The sequence below is a fragment of the Merops nubicus genome, unplaced genomic scaffold (assembly GCF_000691845.1).
Source record: "Merops nubicus isolate BGI_N331 unplaced genomic scaffold, ASM69184v1 scaffold4060, whole genome shotgun sequence".
NCBI lineage: Eukaryota > Metazoa > Chordata > Aves > Coraciiformes > Meropidae > Merops > Merops nubicus.
The window spans coordinates 25,842-49,545 of record NW_008580921.1 but is presented as its reverse complement, the minus strand read 5'-3'; the positions used below and the strand labels follow the sequence as shown (position 1 = coordinate 49,545).

Here is a 23,704-nt window from a genome sequence, read left to right as displayed (position 1 = left end):
GGCTAAATCATATTGTGGGACCGAGCTAATACTGTACCTTTGACATTTCTCAGATGAGATACCCCCTGCTTATATGCACCTCCTTTGAGATATACCAGCATTAAATAACAGGGCTCTATATTAACTCCATCTAACGATGAAGGAAGAGTCTGAAGTGGCTTTCACAAGTATCTACTTAAATTTACCGCAGACATCCCCAAACCCACTTCACATCAGAATACGCAAGGAAATTAGAGTCTTCTCCCTTTGGGGCCTAGAAAAAAACATGCAATGTGGTTCTTCTGTAGGACCAGCAAAAGAGTGTAGGTACAGTCTGAGCCTTACTGTGATGCAGAGTGGTGGCACAGGTGACTCTTCTGATATCCTGATACGATGGCTGGTTTAGGTGTTGGTCTGTAACTCCTAGCACTCCAACCACATGCCAGGAAGATTGTAGGTACCAATTGTCTTTGGCCTTTTGACATCTTGGTGAAGGTGTTTCCCTCTTGATAGCATCTTTCTCTCCTCGATCCCCTTGCCTCCCCTACAAGAAGGTTAAAAAAGTTTTTGAGACAAGACTCTGCCAGTCTTCCCCAAGGAACAGGCTGGGAAAGTTAATCCTGTTGTCTGGATATGAGGAGGAATTTCACGCACCCTTGGTTCTACGCTTCATCTGGGCTCCAGGCACTTTGATTAGCTCAAGAGCCATCTTTGAAGGATGCTGTTCAAGATGGTGCACAGCAGCTGTTTGCCATCCATGACACTAGTTTGAAGCAGTTTATAGCTGTTAAGGAGTACCACAGTGTATTTTTATGCCTAGCAGCTCTATTTTGAGTCTAGTTTCTGTAAATCAGCTGTTAGGAATTACAGAGCCTTCCTAAGGATTTGAGAGTTAAAGTTATAATGAGATGCTAGAATATCTGTTTTCAGAAAACATCAACATTTAAATATTTGGGTTTGATCTAGTCTGAAATGTAAAATAAAATAAAAAAATTTTAAATATTCATAGAACTGAATTTCTTCAGAATTTTATTTCATGGGATGTTTTGGCATTCTTTATGAAATGTTAGATGTCAAAATACCATGAGATGAAAGCATGACTGTTGTAATAAATAAGTTGTGTAATAAGGAAAGTTGCTACTTAGAACTGACTGAAACATCATCTCTTCTAGAAGGAGTATCATCATGTCAAATTATAATACAAACACAAGATAATTTGATCATTTAGACACGTGAAAGGGTAACCTGAGCCTTAAGATAACAAAGGCTTTTACCTAGACTCAGGAAGTGTAAATGCATCTGGTGGAACGAGGAGAAATTCAGCTGGGGAAGAAAAGAAGGAACTGGCGTATTTATTTTTAATAGACCTTCAGAATTAGACTACATGTTGACAAGCAGCAATTTTTGCCTGGTTTAATAGATTTGAGTAAAGACAGACAAATATCTTGGCACATCAGTTTCATTTTGCTGATGATTCCACTTCTTTTCATTGACTACATCTGCTGAAACTCACATCTTGCTCTGATTGTTTGAGCAAAGCGACATAACTACTCTTTTTATATTTCTTAACATTTAGTGTATGAGACACTTAAACCACTAGTGAGAGAAAATTGTTATCTAAGAAAAAAGGAAATGGTTTGTGGGAAGTAGGAAAAGCTGTGGGAGATGCAGCGTTGTGTCAGCTATACCTTCTCCCCCACATCTGTGCATAGAAGCGTTTCTCTGCACTCAGGAGAAACCCAGCACATCTGTACCACCCAGCAAGTGGAAGCACCCTTAATGACTCAGGTTTGAAAAGCAGCATTTACCTGCTTAGCAAGGGGACTTTTTACACACCCAGGCTGTCATTTTACCATGTCCTCATGAGCATTAAGTTAGTGTGAAACTCTCTTGTGGAAATAGAACAGCTGTAAACGAAATGTGCTATTACAGAACCAGTGGCAGTGCATTTCAGAATGTTATCACCACTGAATCAAAATGCATTTCTTTGCCTACTGCTGCTAGCACCAGCCTTAGCCATTTTAGACAGCATTACATAATGGCAAAATATTTTTCAGGAGGAAAAAAAAAATTAAAACTCTCCCTATGGTTTTAATCTCTCACTTTTGTTTTGTCTGTGATTTAAAGCTGTGTCAGGTGTACATCAAAAGCACCCCCCTCCCCGGGGTATTTCATTTACAATTTCATTTAATAATGGAAGTGTACTTCAATCTAGCTAGGATGGGAAGGGATTAAATAAAAAACATTGTTCTAAAATCAAGCAGCAGAAATCTAGCGTGTCTCTGCTCTGTGAATGAAGTAGCCATGGACATGTTATTAGTCTATAATAGCAAAACTGATAAACTATTAGTATTTGGTCAGGCATGATGTATGGTAAACATTTTCCTCTGCAGATTGCCTCAACAAGAACTGTGACTGTTTTTAGACACATCTGGCACTGAGGATCTTTTCTTCCATCCTGCATTTCAGTGATTTAAAGGGCCTTGGCCGGGCAGAAGGATGTCAGCTGTTTGGTTTAAAATACTGTCATAAGAGTGAATAAGATTTAAAGAGGCAGGAGGTAAAATTCTGGCCTTGCTAAAGCTAGTGGGAGAATGGCCATTGAGTTTAATGGCTTTGTGATTTCTCTGTACAGCTTTTTTTCATCCATTTTTATCATTTTTATTCTTAGTAAATTTTCCATTTCCCGAAATTGCCCTTTCTTTTCCATTCAGCTTCCCTCACTTTGAATATTAGCTCTAGGACTGAGGGCTGAGATAAAATACCAGACCCTTTATTTACACAAATGCCATCTGTACAGCTCACTTCTGTGGCACTTCTGTAAGACAATAATAATGGGTGTGGGTGTATAAAAATAGCCAATGCAGGTATTCATTTATAAAAAAGATGTTCTTAATGGACTTTTCTGGCTGCGCTTCAAAATGAGCTGTGTGACCAGTGATGAATCTCAGGACCTCTGTGGTGCAGAGAAGCTATTCTGCTCTTTATGGAAAGAAAGAAAGAAATCACAGGCTCAGCTCTGCACTCACATTGTGTCCCGTCACGCCAAAATACATCAACATGTAGAGGCGGGGGGGAGCCAGGGGATCTGGAGAGATCTACTGCCAGGCTGATGGTAGATGGACATCATAAGGCAACCATTGCCCATCTGTAGGTGGCTTGTTTCTGAAGGCACAGTCTAAGCTGGGTCCCTGGGGAAGTCACTTCAAGGACATTGTGCTTCTGGATGTTTGTGTTATCAGACAGGGAGAGGTGACAGCTCCGTAACAGTGTCTTCAGAGCTTTGTGCACCCTGGAGGGGTCTCGTTCAGCTCCTGAGGCCACTGATGGGCACAAAGTATGTTCTGCAGCACTGGGTGATGATCTCTTCACATCTCAGAGACCAGTCATTGCCTGATGGACTTTCAACATTTGAGTTGTAGACGAAAGACTTAAATTGGTATGGCAAGATTGGACCCCTTTGTTGCAAAACCAAGAATGTGCAGCGGTTTTGGCTTTGTTCTGCCATGGCAGAGTTTCATGACAGACCAGGAAAAAAGTGTCTCTTTGGTAAATTAGGTAGAACAGTATCGCAGGTTTTGAACAGGATCCATCCCTCAGCAAGTGTAGTGCTTTGCTTTACACAGAGGAGTGATCACAGTTTTCTAACATGTCAATAAAATATATTTACTTTTCTGAATAGCCTGAACAAAAGTGGTAAAAAGCATGGCTGAAACTATGCTTTCAGCCAACAACAGATACGTCTCTTGAGTAGTTGCAGGCCATTCAGGGTCATGTTCTGGCAACTAAAATGACCAAGAAAAGCACAAGGGATTTGCCAAGCATGTGATTCAGGAAGTGTTCAGAAATACCACTTATAGGAGTTACGTATTTTTATTTTAGTCTCCTGTTTTCCTACACACTCTTCCCCCAAATTCTGCAGCTCTTTCTTCAGTTTCCTGGATGAATTCTCTCAGGCAGCATGTTTTTACAAGCACAGATGCTACCTTGGAAAAAAAAAAGAAGAGAGGGAAGGGAGCCAAATGGGTGTCACACTCCAGCTTGGCAGCACCTTACCAACATGCACCCAAAAAAAAAAGGAAAACCAAAAAGGCTGCTTTTAGTAATCAAAACTGAGTATAAAATTAGCACAAAACTAGGGCTGTAAAACCTTCAGGTTGTCAAAAGGACTGAAGGAAATGCCTTGAGGCCAAAATGACATCCCTGACCTACTTGGCCAAGCTTAACCTTTCCATCTCCATGCCTTCCATCAAACCTTTCTGACAGCTTTGCCATTCATACTCGCTTTCGGTTGTAATTCTTTGATTTTCTTTGAAGTGTGCAACCAAAAAATAAGTTCTCTTAACATCATACTGGCAGGCCTATATAAAAGTCCAAGACGTTTTTAAATACTGCCTCCTGCCATCCATTGATCTCCACAGAAAACAATCCATTCAGACCTGGAGTTCTTATTGGAAATTAGGGGACAGCCTGGTAATTGGATTAGGGTGCGCTTTTCTTTGCAGCAGTTTCTCAAAGCGAAGCTTCCAGGTTGTTCCATTGATTGCCTGCCCAATCTTTCTGCCAGTAAAAGCCACTCACATAGCTGAAGAGGCAGGGCAAGGATTGATGGAAAACGTACCCTCGTGTTACAAAAGGTGTGCCTGTTCCTCTGAATGTGACCAGTGAGATACAGATGATAAGTGTGTCTCCACACAAACGTTGTAATGTGCTTTGTTAATACACGCTTAAACTGCTTTAAAGCAATTTTTATCAATGTAGTCCTTAAAAATTGGAAGAGCTGCTAATTACATAAACACTTCAGTTCCTGCCAGCCACTGGCATGGGTGCCAAAGAAGGAATAACTTCAGGACACTGGGATCGCATGTGTGAATTGGAGACATTTGGAGTCTACTTTATTGTAGGGACTGGAGGGGAGAGTTAGAAACTGTATTTGACTTCCACATTTCCAGGGATGGGTTGGAAATACTAAGTTAAATTCACAGGTGTACTCCTGGAGACATGCTGGCTCGATCATGTACAGAGCACAAGTTAGCCTGGCAGGAACTGCAGGGCCGTAACTACACGGCCCCGTTATAGTAGTCCTCCAGAACGTATCCACACCAAAAGTGTTGTTTATCACTCTTAGCCAGTCTAGCATTTTCTTCCATCAGGACATACGCATATTTTATGCCATGGTGTTTATGAAAGCTGTCCTTAGTTTAGTTCCCATGTAGCAGTTGTGAGCCGTGTTGCCAGCCAGCCACACAGAGTCCCACCAGGCACAGAAAGCACTCGCCCCCCACTTCTCCCTTTCACTAACCCCCTAAGGAAGAGGTGTGCCCTAGGGGGCAGGGCTGCACTGGCAAGATGAATCCCTTTCTTCTGGCTGGACAGTGCAGGTGCAGCCCTCCCTGAGCCCCCTCCCCTCACACCCATGGCGGGGAGACGGGAGATGTCATCAGTCATGGCACTGTCCCCCGGGGCGGTGCCAGCAAAGTGATCTTGCTCCCTCCACACATCAATATTCTTGACACCCATCTTAAAACTTAGGCCATGCATATCCATCTATTCCTTGAAAAGTGTCAGAAGGGTACAAATACCCTTCACTATTTTTAGGGCCGTATCAAAAGTATTTATCAGCTTTCTGGCACCTCATCCCATTTGTCATATTTGATGCTATCTACCACTTGGCGGGAGAGGAGAATAAAGTCCTTTAGAAACGCAGTGGCAGATGGGTGAAACTCCACAAGCTAAGACCACAGCAGTGATGACTCCCAAGGGTTATTGTGCCTGTTGCCACCATCGGGAAGTGCCTGTCATGGTCCCCCAACAGCAGGCAGAGCAGGGGCTCAAGGAAGCACTCCTACTTCCCTCGGCGTTTGCCCACCCACGGGGTCACAGTGATGTGGAAGAGGTCTGCCCACAGCTGTAGAGCAGGGCTGAGCCATGAGGGAGGAAGACAGCTGATGTCTGGTGACTGCCACCAGCTCTGCCTGCCATCAGCACTCCCACACCTCCTGGGGATGCCAAAAGACCATTCGGTGCGTACCCTTGGCTGTGCATCTCGGCACAAACGTGTACAAGGACAGGGATCAGTCTGTGTATTATACGTAATTCATATACTCACACTGGGTGGCACAGGAAAGGTGTTGAGATTCTTGTTTTTCCATATGCATGTCACTAACAGGAAGCTCTTCCAGCTCTTCCATACCTCATACCTCAAAGCCCTGCATCCGGTGGCTCTTTAATGCGCAGGTGACATGTTCATCCACCTCATGCCACAAAATTGGGCTGTTTTCCTAGCACTGCTAGTTTTTAGAAGGTAATGTATTCAGGTTGAAACTTCACCCACATACCATCTGCTTCAGCCTTATCTTTCTTTGACAAGAAAGCTGAATATATAATGTCCACTTGGCTTTCCCAACGTTCCATAAGGTTATGGTTTTGTGTTAGGTTTGCGCTTTTGGAGCTCCCCATCAGCTCTTTAAATAAGCTTCTCCTCTTGTTTTCAAGTGAAATATCAGTGACAAAAATCAATACCATCTTCATAGCTGTAATGAATATGACCCACAGCCTTTTTTACGATGACCACAAGCTTCCATCATGTGTCTGACACCTATTTGCAAATATTGATTTGTATTGCAGATTATCTGTAGCCATTTCGTATGAAATCTCAAGGTCTTGCAGTTTTCCTCTCTGCGCTCAGTTTGGTATCAAAGGTGCAGCTACAAATCAAAAGACCTACCCACAGACACTATTGATAGCCAAGGTTGCTGTGTTACAAAACTGAGGCATTACAGGCTTTTTTAAGCTTCTTAATGAGGATGGTTCTCAGAAAGCTCCAGCTGAGGGAAGACACTGCTTTGGAGTTGCCGCAGACTGTTTACTCGAAGAGGGAGAAAAAAAGTGGAACCTTCATATGCAAATGTATGGCATTTGGAAATGTCATATAGCCCCATCTACATAGAAATAAGCTGCTCTCCGAGTGCTGCTCCAGCAAGGCTGCTTTGATACAGAAATTGCATAGTAGCACACAAAGCAGAAACAGCAGGACCCCACACTCAGTCGAGTTCGGGGAGTTTTGTTCCTTAATCACCACTTAACTAAGTTGACTAATATTGCTGTGTGGCTGCGTGGTGGGCTGGGAACGGCTGTGAATAGCTGCTGGGTGGTTTAGCTGCTAGGAAGAAGTGTGTGCTTGTACCTGAGAGATGATGGTCTGGCTCCTGTGCCCCAGAAGATAGTGCTGAACGTAGAGTTGCTTCCCATGGCAGCATCCCTCTGCCTCGTGTTGTAGATCCATGCCTGCTTGCTCTGAAGGAGACATGACTTGATCATGTAAAGAAACATCATCTACTGCTAACATCCACATAGTGGGACAGTATTTCCATCTCTGTTTAATCTGGTATTAAAGAATAAACTGTGACTCCCAGGCATACTTTTTCTGAGGGGAGGACATAGAGAGGAGCCTCGGTCTGGTTCCCACTGTCCATTTTTGACCCCCTCCAGCACTGACACTAATGAATAGCTGAAGGAGAGGTGGATGGAGGGAAACTCGTGCCGTGCCACGTGTGATGGATGCAGCATTCGCCCTGCTGCCTTCAGGCACACAGCCTAATTGGAGGGAACCTCACAAATCTCTAAACGGACACCAACAGTTTTTTCAACACAGAATTACCATAATAATAAGGTTGAGTCATCCTCTAAGGGCTCTGTCATGAGCTGTCTAAGGAGATCATAAGCAAGGAGAAAAACTACGACTTCATTCCTTTACGTGGCTGGTTTCTGAAGGAGGAGGAAGCTGCTCCCATGGGGCTGGTGAAGGGAACGTCAGCAGCATGCCAAAAACAAAGACTGGCTGAGTTAGCACAAAGAGGGATTTCATCTATTCTAGGAATGGGGTTAACGCAGATTTATTCAATCCTGACACAAAAGAAGAAAGCACAAACTGTAAGGGCCCCTTTACCCAGGACTTTGATAAATCCACAGCACAGCCCTGCATCATTAAATCTCATCCATGGCAATGATTGCAGGTGGGGTAAGTGGATGAAACGTGGTGGTGAGAAGGCAGAGGAGGTCAGACAGGGTGAGGCAACAGCCCTGAACAAAATGGATGGTGACCCCAGGGAGGAGTCGTGTCTAATGTGAGCACCTGAACACTGAAAAAAATGCTGGTTTGGAGCAACACATTGGCCCACATGGGAGTTTTTTGCTTTTCTCTTTCAGCTTGGCTAATATTGCTGGGTGTTCTGTTCAGATGTGTGAGTGACGGGTGCTGGTGTGTACTTGTGCTCTTCTGGGGTTGAGTTGCACCTTGGATTGCAGTAGCTACTTGGTAGCACCTTCTCGTGTGTGTCGGAGCCTTGGCTGCCGTGGCATCTCTAGGGTAAGGCATCTGGGCCTAGCCAGTGAGTGCAGGTGGACCATGGCTGCTGAAAAAACAAATTATGGGGGGAAAAAAAGGCAATGTTCAGTTTTGAGTAGACTGCAGATCTTGTTACGTGCAGGAAAAGTGATTAACAAGTTGCCTGATTTCCAGCACTGTTCTCAAACAAGGAAGATCTATTCACAGATGTTGTAAATAAAAGTGCTTCTTGATTTCAAAAGTTCAGAGATAGCTTTAACATATATAGCCTAGCCCACATATATATATGCTGACAAGCTGGAAGTATTTTGTTTTCCATTTGAACATCTGGAGATTATTAGTATCTTAATTCATCGGTTTCTATTATTAATTATGGCAGCAGGCTGAATAATTATGATACATTGCTGCAAAAGACAGAGCACAGTGGGTTTTTTTCCAAGTGCACTAGGACATCTTGCCACCATCTCAAACATAAAAAGCACTAGATTATTTTTAAAAAGGAAAATGGATGTTATCTTATTCCAGGGAACTCATTTGCATAGGGACATTTAAAATTAATAAATTACTGTGTTGAGCAGGCTTATTTTGTGCCCGAGAAGAGAAGTGAATGTAATTTAATTCACAAAGATCCATTTCTTTTTTTTCCTCTTGGTAAAGTAACTAATATGGGAAGGGCATTTTTTTTTTGTGCAGTTTATGGAGAAAGACTAGCTTGAAGTTTGTGCTTGGAGTGGCTGCAAGATGAATTCAGGCTAGGGCTGCAGCATAGTGGTGCCAGACGTTTTCAGCTGACATTTGGTGTCTCACTTTCCACTAGCTCTCAGGGAAAGCAGGCTGGTGAGCTCCTTCTTGAGTGGCAGCAAGCAATTCCTTCTGAATTCTCACTCCAACGCCCACCCAAACAGTGATTTTCAGGCTAGTTGCTTGCACGCAGTTTCTTCATTGTGAAGAGACACTATATCCATCAAATCAAGAGCAAGGTTCTGAAGATTCTAAAAGAACAGAAGGTACTGTCTCAGGGTAGTTGATAGGTCAGCCTGGCGGTTGTTAATGGTGAGGTGGGGCTGTGTTGGTGGATGGCAGTATGGCTGCTGGCAGCTTTGTCAAGGGCAAGGTGTCTGGGGCTGTGAGCAAAGACTGGGGAGAAATAATCTTTCTCTCATCAGAACTGGATCTGAGCTGGGACTTATCATCATAGAATCATGGAATCACTTTAGTTGGAAAAGACCTTTCAGATCATCGCGTCCAACCAGCCCTACTCTACCAAATCCATCTCTAAGCCATATCTCCAAGCATGTCATAGTTCTTCATTACAAGTAAGTAGGAAGCCTGCTTAACGACATCATCCTCATAAGCTGCTGTGGGACCTCAATTCCTGTTAGGTGCCATTAGAGAAGAGGGAAAGTACCAGAAAACCTGCTAAAGCAATTCTGCACTTCAGAGCTATCAACATCGTTACCACTCCGTTCCTCCTGACTTCACAGAGGGACCTTTGAACCGCTCCTGGGTCGAGGAATCTCCCTTTTATCCCAACAGAGCAGCATCTGCTGACTCTGTGAGGACAGCAGATGAGTGGTGTCAGCTGTCCCTAGGCTCATCCACAGGATTCAGATTCCCATCCCTAGTCAATCCCTGAAGCTCTTCCACAAAACTCAGAACATCCTCTACGTTTGCTCCACAGGTCTCTTCACCTTTATTTTGATCTCAGGTCAGAATAATGCACCAAGTGTCTATCATAGAGAGCAGAGTAGCTTTGTTAAGTTTCCTAATGCTGTGCTCTGTGGCCTGTCTCTGGGAGAGCTGCCAAGGAGGTAAAAGGAGTAGGGGAGACACACTTCCAAAGGGGTTTGAGAAGGTTAAGGACATACATTTGACCCAAGAATTACTTTCCCCCTTCATAAATCCTCTGATAATGTGATGTGTAAGGAGTCACTACCTCAATATCAGCAAGAGCTTTCAGCTGCAAATTTGACTGACCTCAGTGGTATTAAAAGATTAAATTATTATGTAAGTCAATTCTCCTTAACCACTGTTTCCAATGAGATGGGTGTCAAAATAGCTTCTGCTGCACATCGTGCACCATCTCATCCCTTATTTGATTAAATATTTGTGGGTATATGTATTTTCAGGACCACCTTTGTTTCAGTGATTAGGTATTAACACTGTACGTGAGCCAATATTTTCTCAAATGAGCATAACCTAGTAGTTATTACTTTCATGAGCTCCAGCACTGTGGTGTACAACAGTGACAATACTAACATGAGAATTCACAGCCTGGGGCCCTCTACTTTGCTTGCCTGAAGTCACACAGAAAGTCTGACTGATTCAAACACAAAAAATGACAGAATTATCAGCCCTGCAGAACTGATTGTTGAGTGCCTGGCAGTTAATTTTTGGACATAAGAATCCTAACTTTGACTAGATTTTTATCTAATTTCTCCAAAGTGAATTGCAGGAACTTACACCTGGAAAGAATTTTCTAGGCATTCCAGACAGTACTTCATGTAATCCTCACCAAGGGCACTAATGGATTTATTAATTGGTCAGTGGTGCTACTCCACATGTCAGTTGTGCAACAGAAGCTCCACAGTGGCTCAGATGGGAGCTGAGGAGCAGCGAGGGCTGCCCAGAGACGAATCTGGCTGTGTTGATTTAACCGTTTGCCATTGGGTCCTGCAACTGGGCAAGGCTGTTCCAGCTTTTAAATTTCAGCCTTCACTGAACTATTTACCTGAGTTTCCCAACGCTGCACATTCAGCTTCCAAAACCTGAAGGAAAGCAAACAGCTAAACCAGAGATTAAAATAAAAAGATACAAGACATATTTGAAATAATTCTTCCACTTCTTCTTAGTGGAGGACAGGAACAAGACATAGATACTAAGGAATTTAGTCAAGATAGCTTTAAATAATTTATTTAACATTTCAGAAGATAATCCATCAGGAAGACAAGATCACTGAGTAGGTGGCCAGTCACAGTGGGTAACTTTTCAGGATCCAATTTACCCCAGCAAAGAGCTCATGATCTCAGTATCTTCCTGCCATCCACAGAAAGGCTGGAGAGCAAGTGTTCAACGGGAGACTCTTGTAGTAAGCAAGATGATAAGATGTTTCAGTCTACAAGGTAGCATCTGGCCTCAAATGCATTTTAAAATAATCTGTTTTGACTAGTATATCTTGTATGATAGGCTATCATGTCATGTTCTGGCACTAACAAAAGATGTGAACAATATGAAATGTCATGTTAGGCTAAAGATGAAAAAAACTGCAGAAATGCAAAAGAAGTTTCCTTCATCAAAGTGGCATTTTCTATCAGGAAATATGCTTCAAGAAAAAGAGTTCTGAATACAGTTGACCTGGAGGGTGAGAGTGTGTTTCTTTCTCCAATAAAAAGGAGAAGCACTTTGAGAAGTGTGGCAGGAATTACATTTGGCCAGAGAGAGGAGAGACTGCCCCAGTCAGTCCTTTTTTGTCTTTAGGCTTTACAGCTTCTGTCTCAAATTCTAGCCATCACAAAAAAGTACAAATCTGTCTTTTTGGTGAAAGAAAAAAACCTTTAATGCATAGTTTCCAATGACAATGAAGCAGATGTAATTCTTTGAAGAAGAAACCTGGCTAACTTTGGTCTTTGTCATTGAATACTGATCTGCTGTGCTTGGAAAAAAGTGGGTAACTTTGGATTTAAGCTTTGTTCTCTGAAGGTCTAAGGTCAGAGTGGTGGAGGGGCTCCTTAGTTTGGTGATACTGTGATCTGATTAGTGTGGGTTGCCTCCAATTATAAATAATCCAGAGTGATAATAAGGGGGGGAAGTCTTTATTTCATTTAGTTTTACGTTTTTGAACTTTGTACCATTCTTCTTTGATTCATAATTTAAACGTGTTTTTTATTCCCATCCTATCTTTTTAGAAATTATTTATAGTTCTTGTTTCATAGTGTTGTAAACCCTGTGATGCGTTCATGACAGTTGGCATCTCCTCAATGGCTGGCTTCCTGAAAAGTGCTCAGATCCTGCAGGAATGAGAGCAGTCAGATTTAACATGAAGGAACTTTTAAAGCATATCTTGGGTTTTGGGGCTCTGTTTTGAATCTGAGCAGATGTTTTGAATAATGAGAAAAATAACCTGTTTTGAGGCAGGTGATAAATGGATGAATTCAAAATGTGCCAGAGAAGGAGGGGAACTTTGTCTCATGTAAATGATGCTTTCATTGTGGCCTGTCTTTCAAATCACCAAAATGGCAGATCATGATAAGTAGAAGGTTTTTTCCCCTCCCTGCCTTTATGTTCAACCCCTAAGTCTTTTAGAGGAGTCATCAGTCAAAATGAGGGACTACACACAATTTGTGTCTAAGTGTTGTGGCTTCTTCCAAGCCAGATGACAAGTGTTCCTGTGTGCAGTGTTTATCCTATGAAGTGCTAGCAAACCTTGGGCTATCTGATTTTTGAATCAGTAAAGCATTTCCCATCATAACATTACACTTAGAGGTGTAATCACAAGTTCTGCAGGATCCTAGATTTACTTAAAAGTATGCTAGAGACCTTTTTAAAGAAAACACAGTTTCTACCCACATGATTGCAGGAAGAGGAGAAATCATTTCTCTTTGTACCAGCCCTGCAGCCTACACACAACAAGAGCATCTGCAAGTCTGGGAGAGGTCCTGGTCCCTCTTTCAAGTCCTAGCAGATTTGTCTGTCCTGAAAGTAACAACTTCCCTCCTCATCTTGAAGCATGCCTTTAAAAAAAAAACAGAAGCCAAATGGTGTCCTACTGTTTTAGCAGCACTGCTGGCTCATCTGAGAGAGGAGGGATTCTCACACTGGTTGGTGGTGGGGTATGGACATCACAGAGATATCTTGGTACCTGATAGGATCAGAGATACACACACAGAGATACGTGCACAGTCTCCTGTTCTTCAGAAAAGAAGCAAACTTCTTTCTAATGGAAGCTTTGAAGGAAATGACATCATATTTTCCACAACAGAAAAAATGCAGATTAATAAGGATCCCATATTTCTTGCTGCAGTTTCCTGACCAGAACTATATTTGAATGTGGACAAGAGCAGAGGTCCAGCACATCCAGGAACCATTGGGCATGGTTCATCTGTGATCACTACATGGGTATGGACTCCAACAAGTCCCCAAGCACATCAGGATCTACATGTGTTTGCACTGGGAAGGTCCATTGAGAGCTGTCACAAGTATTTTTTCATTTCTGGGAATATTTCCAGGTGGAAAAAAGGAACGTACATGAAGTCTTGGTTGGATGATAACTCTCTGAGTATATATTTCACATACTGCTAGCCAGTGTCTCACGTAGAGAGTGATAGGTAGCCAGAAATGTTTAGTGCCAGACAAATGGGACCAGCTCCCACCAGTTTCCAGTAACATAAATTCCTGGGGAAGGTCTCAAAGGAGGTTATACCATGCTTTTAACATGCCTCCTGTCAGCCCATCCTGTCTGTGTCATCCCAGAGACCACTGTCAGCCCCAAGCCCAGGAATACCTCAATATAAGCAGGGAACCAGGAGAGGCAGATGGCTTTGTGGTCAGCGTATGTGCATTTAAAAAGATGCAGCATCAGTCCATAGTGCAGAGCTCCTGAAAGTCCTAACGAGGAAAGGGAATGTAATGCTGTCTACAGGGATGTAGAGGTTGCTCTGTCATTCTCATTTCCTGGGAGCTTGTCCTCACCTCTTTTAACAGAAGGACAATATAACCAACTTTAGTAGTGCAAGTTGTTAGAGACTCTTAAAACTCTCCTTGGACAGCAACGACAGGAAAGAAATTCATTATGAAAATCTGAATCTTGGATCTGCCACACAGACTTTTCCCAAAGGTGGGATAATACCTAAGCATACCTCCTGCCAGCACAACTGGCTTGGAGGCAGAACACAAACTGCAATTGTTTCCTAACACTCGAGGGCTTCCTTTGGAAGATGCAAATGCCTCAACTTACTTGTGTGCAAACTACATTTCCTTAGACATCTCTCATGATTTTTTGTTTCTTCTGGTTTTAATTCATTGTGGCTAGATGATGCTATCACAGAAAAAGGATTTTTTACTGTTTGAAGTGTCATAAGGCTTGGTTAAATGGAAGAATTTGCCAAAACTACCCAGATTAATTAACACCTCTGTCTCTTACAAAATTCATGTGAGTTTATTTCAAATAGCACCCTGTATTTCTGTCCGTGATGTAGATTAAATGTTGAGCACATGCCTGTTTCAAAACTAAATGAAGCCTCCATTTTCCTGGCTACATGGAGGGAAGTATTTTCTAGGATTTGCAGTCTTGGTGACTATGTAGCAGTAAAGGCACAGAAAATCAAACTAAAGGTACCCGTGCTGCAGGGTAGGGAGGGCTCTGGGCACAGGCTTGCAGCACTGGTGATAAACTTCAGCACTGGACTCCTACTTCAGTCATAAGATATCTTTCTAGATATGTTGTATTGAATGACTCAGTGTATTGTAATGGTCTTCCTCCTAGCCTTGCCTGGGTGTGACGAGACCATCCACAGAGGAAAACAGAAACCATCAGGTGTTTTTCATGTGCTATTCTGTAATCAGTTTTTGAACAGTCAGATGAATTTTTTTCTGCTGTCTCATTTGCTGTAACTTGACAGGAATTAGATATGCAAAAGAATGACAGAAAACCTTGCAACGCTTTGCATCTACATTGGCCTACCTGTTTCGAGGTGCAAACCCTTGCTCTTGCTTCCCATAAACAACATCTGCCACATTTTGTTCTGCTGATTTCCCTTTCTTTTATTCCTTGAGTTCTTTCCATCATTGCCTTGTCAGGTTAATGTTCCCTTCACCTGTGTTCACAGAGAATGCAAATAAACTGGAAGAAAGTGCAAGAGGGATCTACATCCCTTGTCCAGAGCATTACAATGGCTTCTGCATGCATGGCAAGTGTGAGCACTCCACTAACATGCTGGAACCGTCTTGCAGGTAACCCTTCTCCTACCAATGAGGAAAGGCTACACACATTAAAGTACTGGCTTACAAAAACACTTCATCTAGATAAACTAGGGAAAACAATGGTAACCATGGCCCTTTGTGCTACAAAACCCATTAGACTCAAATTATTCAAGAAAGTCCCCATTTTATGTGGCAAGAGTGTATCGAGTTATGCACAATGTTAATTGATCATGAAAGCGTTCAGTAACCTTCAGTTATATTTAGATATATTGTTAAAAAAGCACTTCACAAAGTGCTGACAGCCACTGGGCAGCCTCCTCGCTCTGAAGGAGAGGAGTGCCACCAGGGATGCATCCCTGCTCTTGGCAGGAGCTGGGGTGAAGGTGGCTCCTTTGTGAGGAGGAGGAGTGGTGAAAGCACGTGCTTCTGCAGCAGATGCCTCCCTGCAGAGGTGGGGATACTAATTCTGAACTCCAGCCAGCAGCCTGGTGGCAAAGAAAAGGACTATTAGGCATGAAGCACCATGATCCTGGGACATTGGACTGGGAAAGGGAAGGTACAGATCAGACTTAACCCCAGGGCAGATCCTCAAGCCAGCTTCTCCCAGCTCCCCCAAACAGACAGGGCACATTTTGCTCCTTGCAGCTGCTGTGTTTTAGGTTCTCCATTCATCTGGAAAATATCCTTTCCTCAAGCTGCTGGCTGCTGTGAGAATTCAGGAGAGGAATAGGATGGCAGCTCAATGCTTAACCCATCAGGGTTAGTGCTCCACTAACACTTCTGAGAGGGACCCGAGCAATCTGGCTTGGTCCCTTAATGGTTGCTGCTGCCATTGACCTGGATTTTTACATCTTCTTGTTTGGCCTTTTTTAGTAGAAACAGGACAAGAGCTAAAATGGGAAAACCAATGTTTGTTCCCCAAAATCACAGAGGGAAAATGTCAGGCTGCAGGATGGGAACGGGGGAGCAGAGCAGCAGGAGGCATTGGGGTGGATGGTTGCAGCATCAACAGAGGGTTTTTTATAGCAACCAGACAAAATGTAAATGATGTATCCACTTGCAGGAGCATCTAATCACATTTCATATGGAGCTTGGATGATTGCTTATCACCTCCTTAGGGGTAATCTGCATAAGGAGACACAACTAGATGGCTTTTCACCCTCCCCACCCACCCCCCTCAGAGAAAGGGAGAAATCTAAAATATGTTGTGCAAGGAACTAAATGGGTTCTTATCACAATGGGCATCCCTTGCTGCTAGGTAAGTCCCAGTCCCCTGGGCACCTCCTGGCACTATCACAGTGTCGTTCACTCTCACAGACCTTGGTGATGCTGAGGAACTGAAGTCTCTGTGAGGTTGAGGAGGCACTGGAGCTCTCTCAAGGGGGTCCATCCTGAAAAAAAAAAAAAAACACACATAAGTTTATGCTTAGGCCACTGATTTTTAGGTTTTTTTTTTCCAGATATAATTTTTTTCAACATTCTTTGAAAGCAGCAGGTATAACCAGAAAAAATATGCTTTGTTTCAGATGTGATGCTGGCTACACTGGACAACACTGTGAAAAAAAGGACTACAGCGTTTTATATGTGGTTCCAGGTCCAGTACGATTTCAGTATGTCTTAATAGCAGCTGTGATTGGAACCATCCAGATTGCTATCATCTGTGTTGTAGTCCTCTGTATTACAAGGTCAGTATCTCTGGTATTTTGGAATAGAGAAAGAAAAGACATCTGGTTTTGGTACTTTGTGCAGTGGTTATACAGTTTTCTGCAGTGATGGTGCTGATCACAAATGCTGTTTAAGTCTCCAACAAACAGAAGGTGTCTGGTCCAACCAGCCAGTGCTGCTTTGTTATGATGACTGATTTTTTACTTCCATCTTAATCAAACTTAGGTAACAACAGTGCCTGCAGCAAATGAAGGTTCCTATTTTGTATTCAGATGCTTGGACAAATATTGTTCGTATAAATAAGGGGAATATAAATACAGCACCTGGATCAACACTTAATAAAACTAATCATATCTCCATCTGGTTTCCTCAGGGGCCCATTCCCTTAGTCCTAATCAAGCAAAGCATACAAACTTTTCAGCCTGTTTGCAGTCCCATTGATTAAATGATTTCATTAGGCTTGTACGCGTGTTCGAAGGTGCCGCACGTGGTGAAGGTCTTCACCAGGTGGTGACACACCAAGCCAGAGATGATTTTTAATTCCTTTGGTGAGGAGAAAAGGGTGATTTGAATGGCTCTGACAGCCCCAGGGAAGTTCACAATGAGAAGGGTAGGTGCAATCCTTCCCCTCCTACACATGCTCCTCCACTTCCCCACTAAGCTGTGTTGCTCTCCCTGGGTAGGTTCTTGGGGTAGGTTCTGATCTCCAGACATTTTCAGGCATCTCTCATAACTCACAAGGTTATATTAATTCAGCTAGCAACACTGATAAATCACTCTTTTAGAAATAAATTTCTTTTTAAAATAGGAAAAAAAAAAAAAATAAAAGCCAGGTACCATAGTTCTGCAGAAAATAAAATCTCTAATATATTTCAGCCCCTATGTTGCACTACCTGGCTGGAAGACAAGTGTAGCGTTTGTTCCTGGGAAAAAAAAACAATAAGAAAAATCATAAATCCTTCTCTGGCCTAAAGGCATAAAGCAAAACCATCTGATGAAAGGTAGCTGCTTTTTTGGCCAAGCTGAGTTCATCGACTCAAGGGTAAATGCTGAAGGAGGCAGTAGATTATGGTGGTTCTCACAGAAGTGATTCAAAGAACCAAAAATGTAGCGTGTAGTAAGAAAAAGAAGATGGTGTGGTAACTGATAATGGAACAAACACTCTGTATCATTCTGTTGGGTGACTGGTTCTGTCACCTTGATGCAGTAGCTCAGAGTCCTTCATGTTGAAGAATGCAGACTCTGCTCTGAGTGATAGGTGCCATAGTGCAAATTACCCACCACGCTGTTCTCCAGCATAGATGGAACCTTTTCCCTCACACTCTGTAACCGAGTTAATTTATGATCTTTTGACTTTTTTTCTGTAATGTGTGTAATTACTTTAGAGCATCCTCCATTCCAGCATAATGATTCAAGATACATTTGCAGAAGTGTACTCTTAAGTGGCCTAAGAGAAATCCATGTGAGAACAGAGCATTGTGGCAGCCTATGCATAAGTAGTTGAGCTTTTGAAGTCAGCCCTTTTGGAGAACTTGACTGTACTGGTTTGAACTCCACACCCTGAACTCTTGAAAGTGATAAAACCACCCTGCCAGGTTGTTCTGAGCAATTCTGGGGCCCTTTTAGGGCCATTGGTGCACAGACACTTTGATCTGTGTTGGTTCCTGCTCCTGCCCCTTCCCCGGGTTCCTGGGCACTTGGTCCTGCCAAAGCTTTTGTGCCACCATTAGCATCTCTGTTGCCACGTAGTGAACCCAGTCAGGGGAGGAATTCAGATGAAACTCAGCCTTGTTTTTAAGTGGCTGAAGTCTTGATGAGGTTGGCTGCCTGGCTACTCATTGGCAGTGCCAGCAATGGGAGTAAGCAGCTGGGGTGGAGGAGTTGTGTATCAGAGACCAAGAGGTACAGAGGGAAGGAGGTGGAGCAGTGAGGCACAGTCCCTACAGCCAAGGACTTTCATCTTAGGTAAATAACACAGGTATGGCTTAGTGTCATAACGATTCTCAGCAGTTTTCTTTACAGCTTTGCATTTTTAGTGCTTCCCTAATGTCTAGTCACAGCAGCTTATTTATGTGAAGAAATAACTTGATTAAAAATGAATGCATAATGTGTTTTACCTGCTATGAATCACATTGTGAGTAACTCAAGCTTGGGAACAAGCTTCAATGGAAGGAGGGCAGGAAGCCTGTGCTCCAGTACCTAGTTTACATTGATATAACTGCTGTGTTCATAAATGAATGCATCCCACACACGGAGCACTACAAAGAACTTTTGATTAAAGACTTAAGGACTGAGGAAAAGCTGTCACTCACTTTTAGCAGATGATTAAGTCTAAAAAATTGGTTAAATGCCAACGCCCCTTTTAGGAAACCCAGGTGCACGTCAAACAGAACCTACCTGCAGATGCAGTGGCATTGCCTTTAAGTTGTTGTGATGTCAGTGCTTGGCCTTGGGGCCCTCCCAGGCTTCCATCAATTGGTAGCATAGCTTATTATGCAATTAAACCATAGGCATTTTTGGTTAAAAGGTGCTTTTTCATCATCTGAATATGAATAAGCTGTACATTTGAGTCGATTTCTCTCAGCCTTGACCTCAGTGACTGTATAGATGGTGCCAGTTTTGGGTGAGTGCCTGTGAGAGGCTCATCTCCTTGCTCCCAGCTCTGGAGCAGCTGGTATCCAGCATTCTTCAGGAACACATGGCTTCATCCCTTGGGATTTTTGACCATCCTGGTCATCCCCCAGCCACCCAATATCAATAATTTTTACAAAACCAGTCTGGGTTGTGCCCGCTGTGGCTTTCCATGCCTGGCTCCCCAGCCCTGCTCCACACAGCTGAGCTCTGGGGCAAAGCAGGGCTGCACTTTCTAGTGTAAATCCTCATCCTTTGGAGCACAGGAGGAACCTCTGGTAGCTTGGTCATCCCGTGCTGTCCCAGCGTGTCAAGGTGCTGGTGCTGTCTCCGTGGAGCTCTGTGAAGTCCCTCTGTGCCTGTCAGTGGGCACAGGGCACGGGGAGCAGGGAATGGGCCCCGTGTTTGCTGACAGCAGCTCCCTGACTCACTCCTGATGTCAGATCACCTTTTTAGGAACACTCAGTGAATAATGAGTTTGTCAGGAGCTTGCAAAGCCCTTAAAGTCTGCAGTGGTTTCATAACAAGAGCTCTGCTGTGACCTCTGAGAGCACTGGAGACGCAGGCTGGGTTTTCCTGGAGTAATGATCACAGTCTGCTTTCCTGCTTCCAAGAAAGGAACGAGGTGAAATCTAGCACACAGCCATACAGCTTCTCGTGAGGGGGTGGTCCTGCTGCCTTAAAAGTGAGGCAAGTTGGGACAATCTGACCCATATTTTGTGAGACACTTACATAATTGTATTTCAGCAATTTAAAACGCCTCACAAGTCCTTATGCTCTTGTTTAGCCTTTCAGCTGACATCATAGAACATCACTCCCATTCAACAGGGGGGAAAAAAAGCCTTTTTTGATTTTAAGGGGTCAGTGAAAACTTTTTTCACTCTATTTTGCTGTTAGTTATTTGAGGCAGAGCTGAAGGCAAGTGTTTTGAGCTCTCACTGCACCGAGCTGGTGGGTTCTCCTCGGTGCATAACCCAGAGGGTTTCACAAGGTGCTCTGGAGTGTGGTGGGGCTTTCTGTCATGCCACTCCAGGAGGGTGTTTCAGCCTTTTTTCTGTAGCTGCCCACACAGAGGGCAGGATGAGGCACACCCATGCTAAAAGCTCACACAGAGCCTTAGCTGAAGAAAGAGGACAAACGCATGGCCAGATTAGGAGTAACTTGTTGTTCCTTCTCTCCCAAATGTTAACTAGACCACCCTGGGTAAAGGATCAATTTTATTGCTGCTTGGTTTTCTGTAGCTCACCATTTTCCTCCTGGTGCCACGCATGCAAAAAGTGGGAGCATTTTTAGTGGGTGTTGGTCATTCTGTTGTGGTTCTGCTTGCCCAGCAGTTTCTGCCATAACCCCCTTGGCTTTCAGCTGCTTAGAACTCCCTGTGGCCTCCACCTGGGGCTAAACGTCTCCATGGGAGGAAACCAGAAGCAACCTATTTTCTTTCCTTTGGGGAAAACACTTTGTGGCATCCCTGTAGATGATGCTGCTGCAGGTAAAAGGTTGAAACATTGCTGAGGAGCACCATGAGGTTCTGAGGCAGAATAGATTTGCTTTAGCAGCTGTCCAGAGGAAGATAAGATTTTGGTCGATGGCTTTCCACACTAAGCCAAGCAGCCACGTGAGGAGCACAACGTGGTGCAGGAACCCATCAGTGAAGTAGCAGCTCACTAATGAGCTGAGCATGGAGCATTTCCATGGAGACTGATAGGAACTGTGGATGCTTAGATGCTTCAAAAGGCAGCCCCTGCCTCCACTTTGTAAATATTCCACAGAGCTGGGCCGCCGAGCAGGTGAGCGTGAGCCCATCCGAAATCTCCCACCGGCGCCTCACTGAAGGTCAGTCTGTTATTGAGAGGTGAGAGGTGAGGTGCAGCTGGGGCTGTTGCAGCACAGCGGAGTCACCACCGCTCACCAGTCAGGAGTAGGAATCTTAAACTTTCTCATGCCACATTTACCTTTCTGGTACATTTTGTGGGGTTTGTGGGTGGTTTTTTTTTGTGGTCCCGTTGCCATTAGCCAGCCCATTTCATTTCATTTCATTGGAGAGGTGCTGAGGGCAGGAGGACACGTTGTTAAGAGCCGTGTATTCTCACAACTCTCTTTTCCAGGAAATGTCCCAGGAGCAACAGAATCCACAGACAGAAGCAAAACACAGGGCACTACAGTTCAGACAACACGACAAGAGCCTCGACAAGGTTAATTTAAAGAGCGCATGTTTCCACAATGGCAAAACTAACTGCAGAGAGCTTGGACTACAAAATACAGTATTATAGACAAAAGATTAAGACAAGATCTACACATGTTGCCTTGCATTTGTGGTAATCTACACCAATGAGAACATGTACTACAGCTATATTTGATTATGTATGGATATATTTGAAATAGTATACATTGTCTTGATGTTTTTCTGTAATGTAAATAAACTATTTATATCACACAATATAGTTTTTTCTTTTTCATGTATTTGTTATATATAATAAATACTCAGTGATGAGAAAAAAATTGCCTTTCTTAAATTTGCTGTATCTCATAGCTGTGTATAGTCTTGGGATATTGTGTATGGACACTAACAAATCTCTTTTTTTTTTTTTCTTTTTCCAGTTCTAGTGGCAATTTTGAGTCTACTGAACTCAGTAGTAGGGTTTTGAGTTGGTCCAAGATCAGCGACAATTATGGATGTGGGAAAGGTGAAGAATAATTTAACCTACATTGAGGAGGGATAAAATATTTCAGATGCGGAGTCAACTACATTTCATCAGCCTTCTTCTCCCATGCCATCTATCTTGACTCTCCCATAGCTTAGGAAGCCTTTGCCTTCTAAATTAAATCCTAACTGAAGGGGAAATGGAAATTCTTGGTAGCCGCCATGAGAGCGTCGGGGGTAATGTTTTGATTTGGGAGGGAATTGGGTGTCTGTCAAGGTGAACCCTACAAGAACACTTTGCAGGATCTCCAACTCTGGTCACCGGAGTGAGTGAAAATTGCTTCTTGCCGTTGATTGAAAATTATTAGGTTAAAAAAGTTAATAACATAATAACAGCTGAAATGCCAGCACCATTTGTACCTCATGAACATGCTGATATAAATTATTTTTTCAAAGAGAAGGTGAAAACCACTCAGAAAATACCTTATGAATAACTTTATGGGTGACCCTGCTCCATTAAAAGTAATGAACTCAAATGTTGGCTATACCTCAGGAAAATAAGGGCATGTGCTTTGTCACATCCACATGATGGACAAGATGCAAAGTTATTTCCACGGTAGCTGAAACTCTCCAAATATAATATAAGCTTCTTTCAAGAAGCTTATATTACTCTAGTTTGTGGTATGAATTTTAAAGACGGCAGAGGGAGACTGAAGGGCAGAGTGTGGTAACTTTCCTCCTGCTGGATAACATCCTCTCCACCCATTGACTACCAGAGTGCTCAGTAACACGGCTGAACTCAAAACCCCTTGTAGCAGTGCTCATTGTGCTGCTCCCTTCCAAAGAGACTTTGCCTAGGCAGAACGTGCCCGTGACAAGAGCTAGGAGTATTACTCACTGTCATCATCATGTGAGAAATTCTGTTTGGGTCAGAATCAGCTCTGGGGTTACCTGGGATGGTGCCTCATGGGTGTGTTTCCATTTCCTGCTTCAGCATCGGTCTGATCCCTCACAACAGTCACCACCAACCCCACTGGTGACAGCCCACCCAATGTGGCCTTCAGACATGGGTGAAGCAATACTTCTACTCTAACGTGGCTTTTGGTCTCCCCACCCCGCCCCACCCCAGCCTGCTTTAAAGTGAATCCATTGCATGATGTTCACACAAATGGTCTCAGTTTTTGTCTTGTTCTGGGTTTCTTGGCTTTTCAAAGGTAATAAAAGGTGATTGGCAAGAGATGCTTCCAGGCCCCTGGTCTGTGCTGATTGACGGGAGCGGGAGTGCGGTGCTCTGGCAGGCAGCAGGGCAGGCGCTGGCAAGGGGCAGCTCTCCAGCCCCACAGGGACCCTCTGCTCCCCGTGCCGTGGGCTGGGGCGAGGCAGGGGGGGCAGGGGGAGCAGGGCCCTGGGCCTGGTCCTCACCCTCGCCCCCAGCTCTCCCATCCACCGGGCTCCCTTTGCGGCTGGCAGAGCGGTGGTGCGGGGCAGGAGTGTGCAGCAGAGAGGCAGCGAGCAGCCCTGAT

General features: G+C 43.7%; 1 protein-coding gene across 1 annotated transcript in view; it reads left to right on the top strand.

The window, feature by feature from the left end:
* TMEFF2 (transmembrane protein with EGF-like and two follistatin-like domains 2) overlaps positions 1-22,777 on the top strand; it is a gene marked incomplete at its 5' end in the record, with an annotated part of 124,764 nt that extends 101,987 nt beyond the window's left edge. Inside the window, 4 exons of the mRNA XM_008945989.1 lie at positions 15,151-15,274; positions 16,771-16,929; positions 21,646-21,732; positions 22,139-22,777. Of these exons, the coding sequence (XP_008944237.1) occupies positions 15,151-15,274; positions 16,771-16,929; positions 21,646-21,732; positions 22,139-22,235 (467 nt within the window). The remainder of the gene's footprint in view (positions 1-15,150; positions 15,275-16,770; positions 16,930-21,645; positions 21,733-22,138) is intronic.
* Between the last annotated feature and the right edge of the window lie 927 nt (positions 22,778-23,704).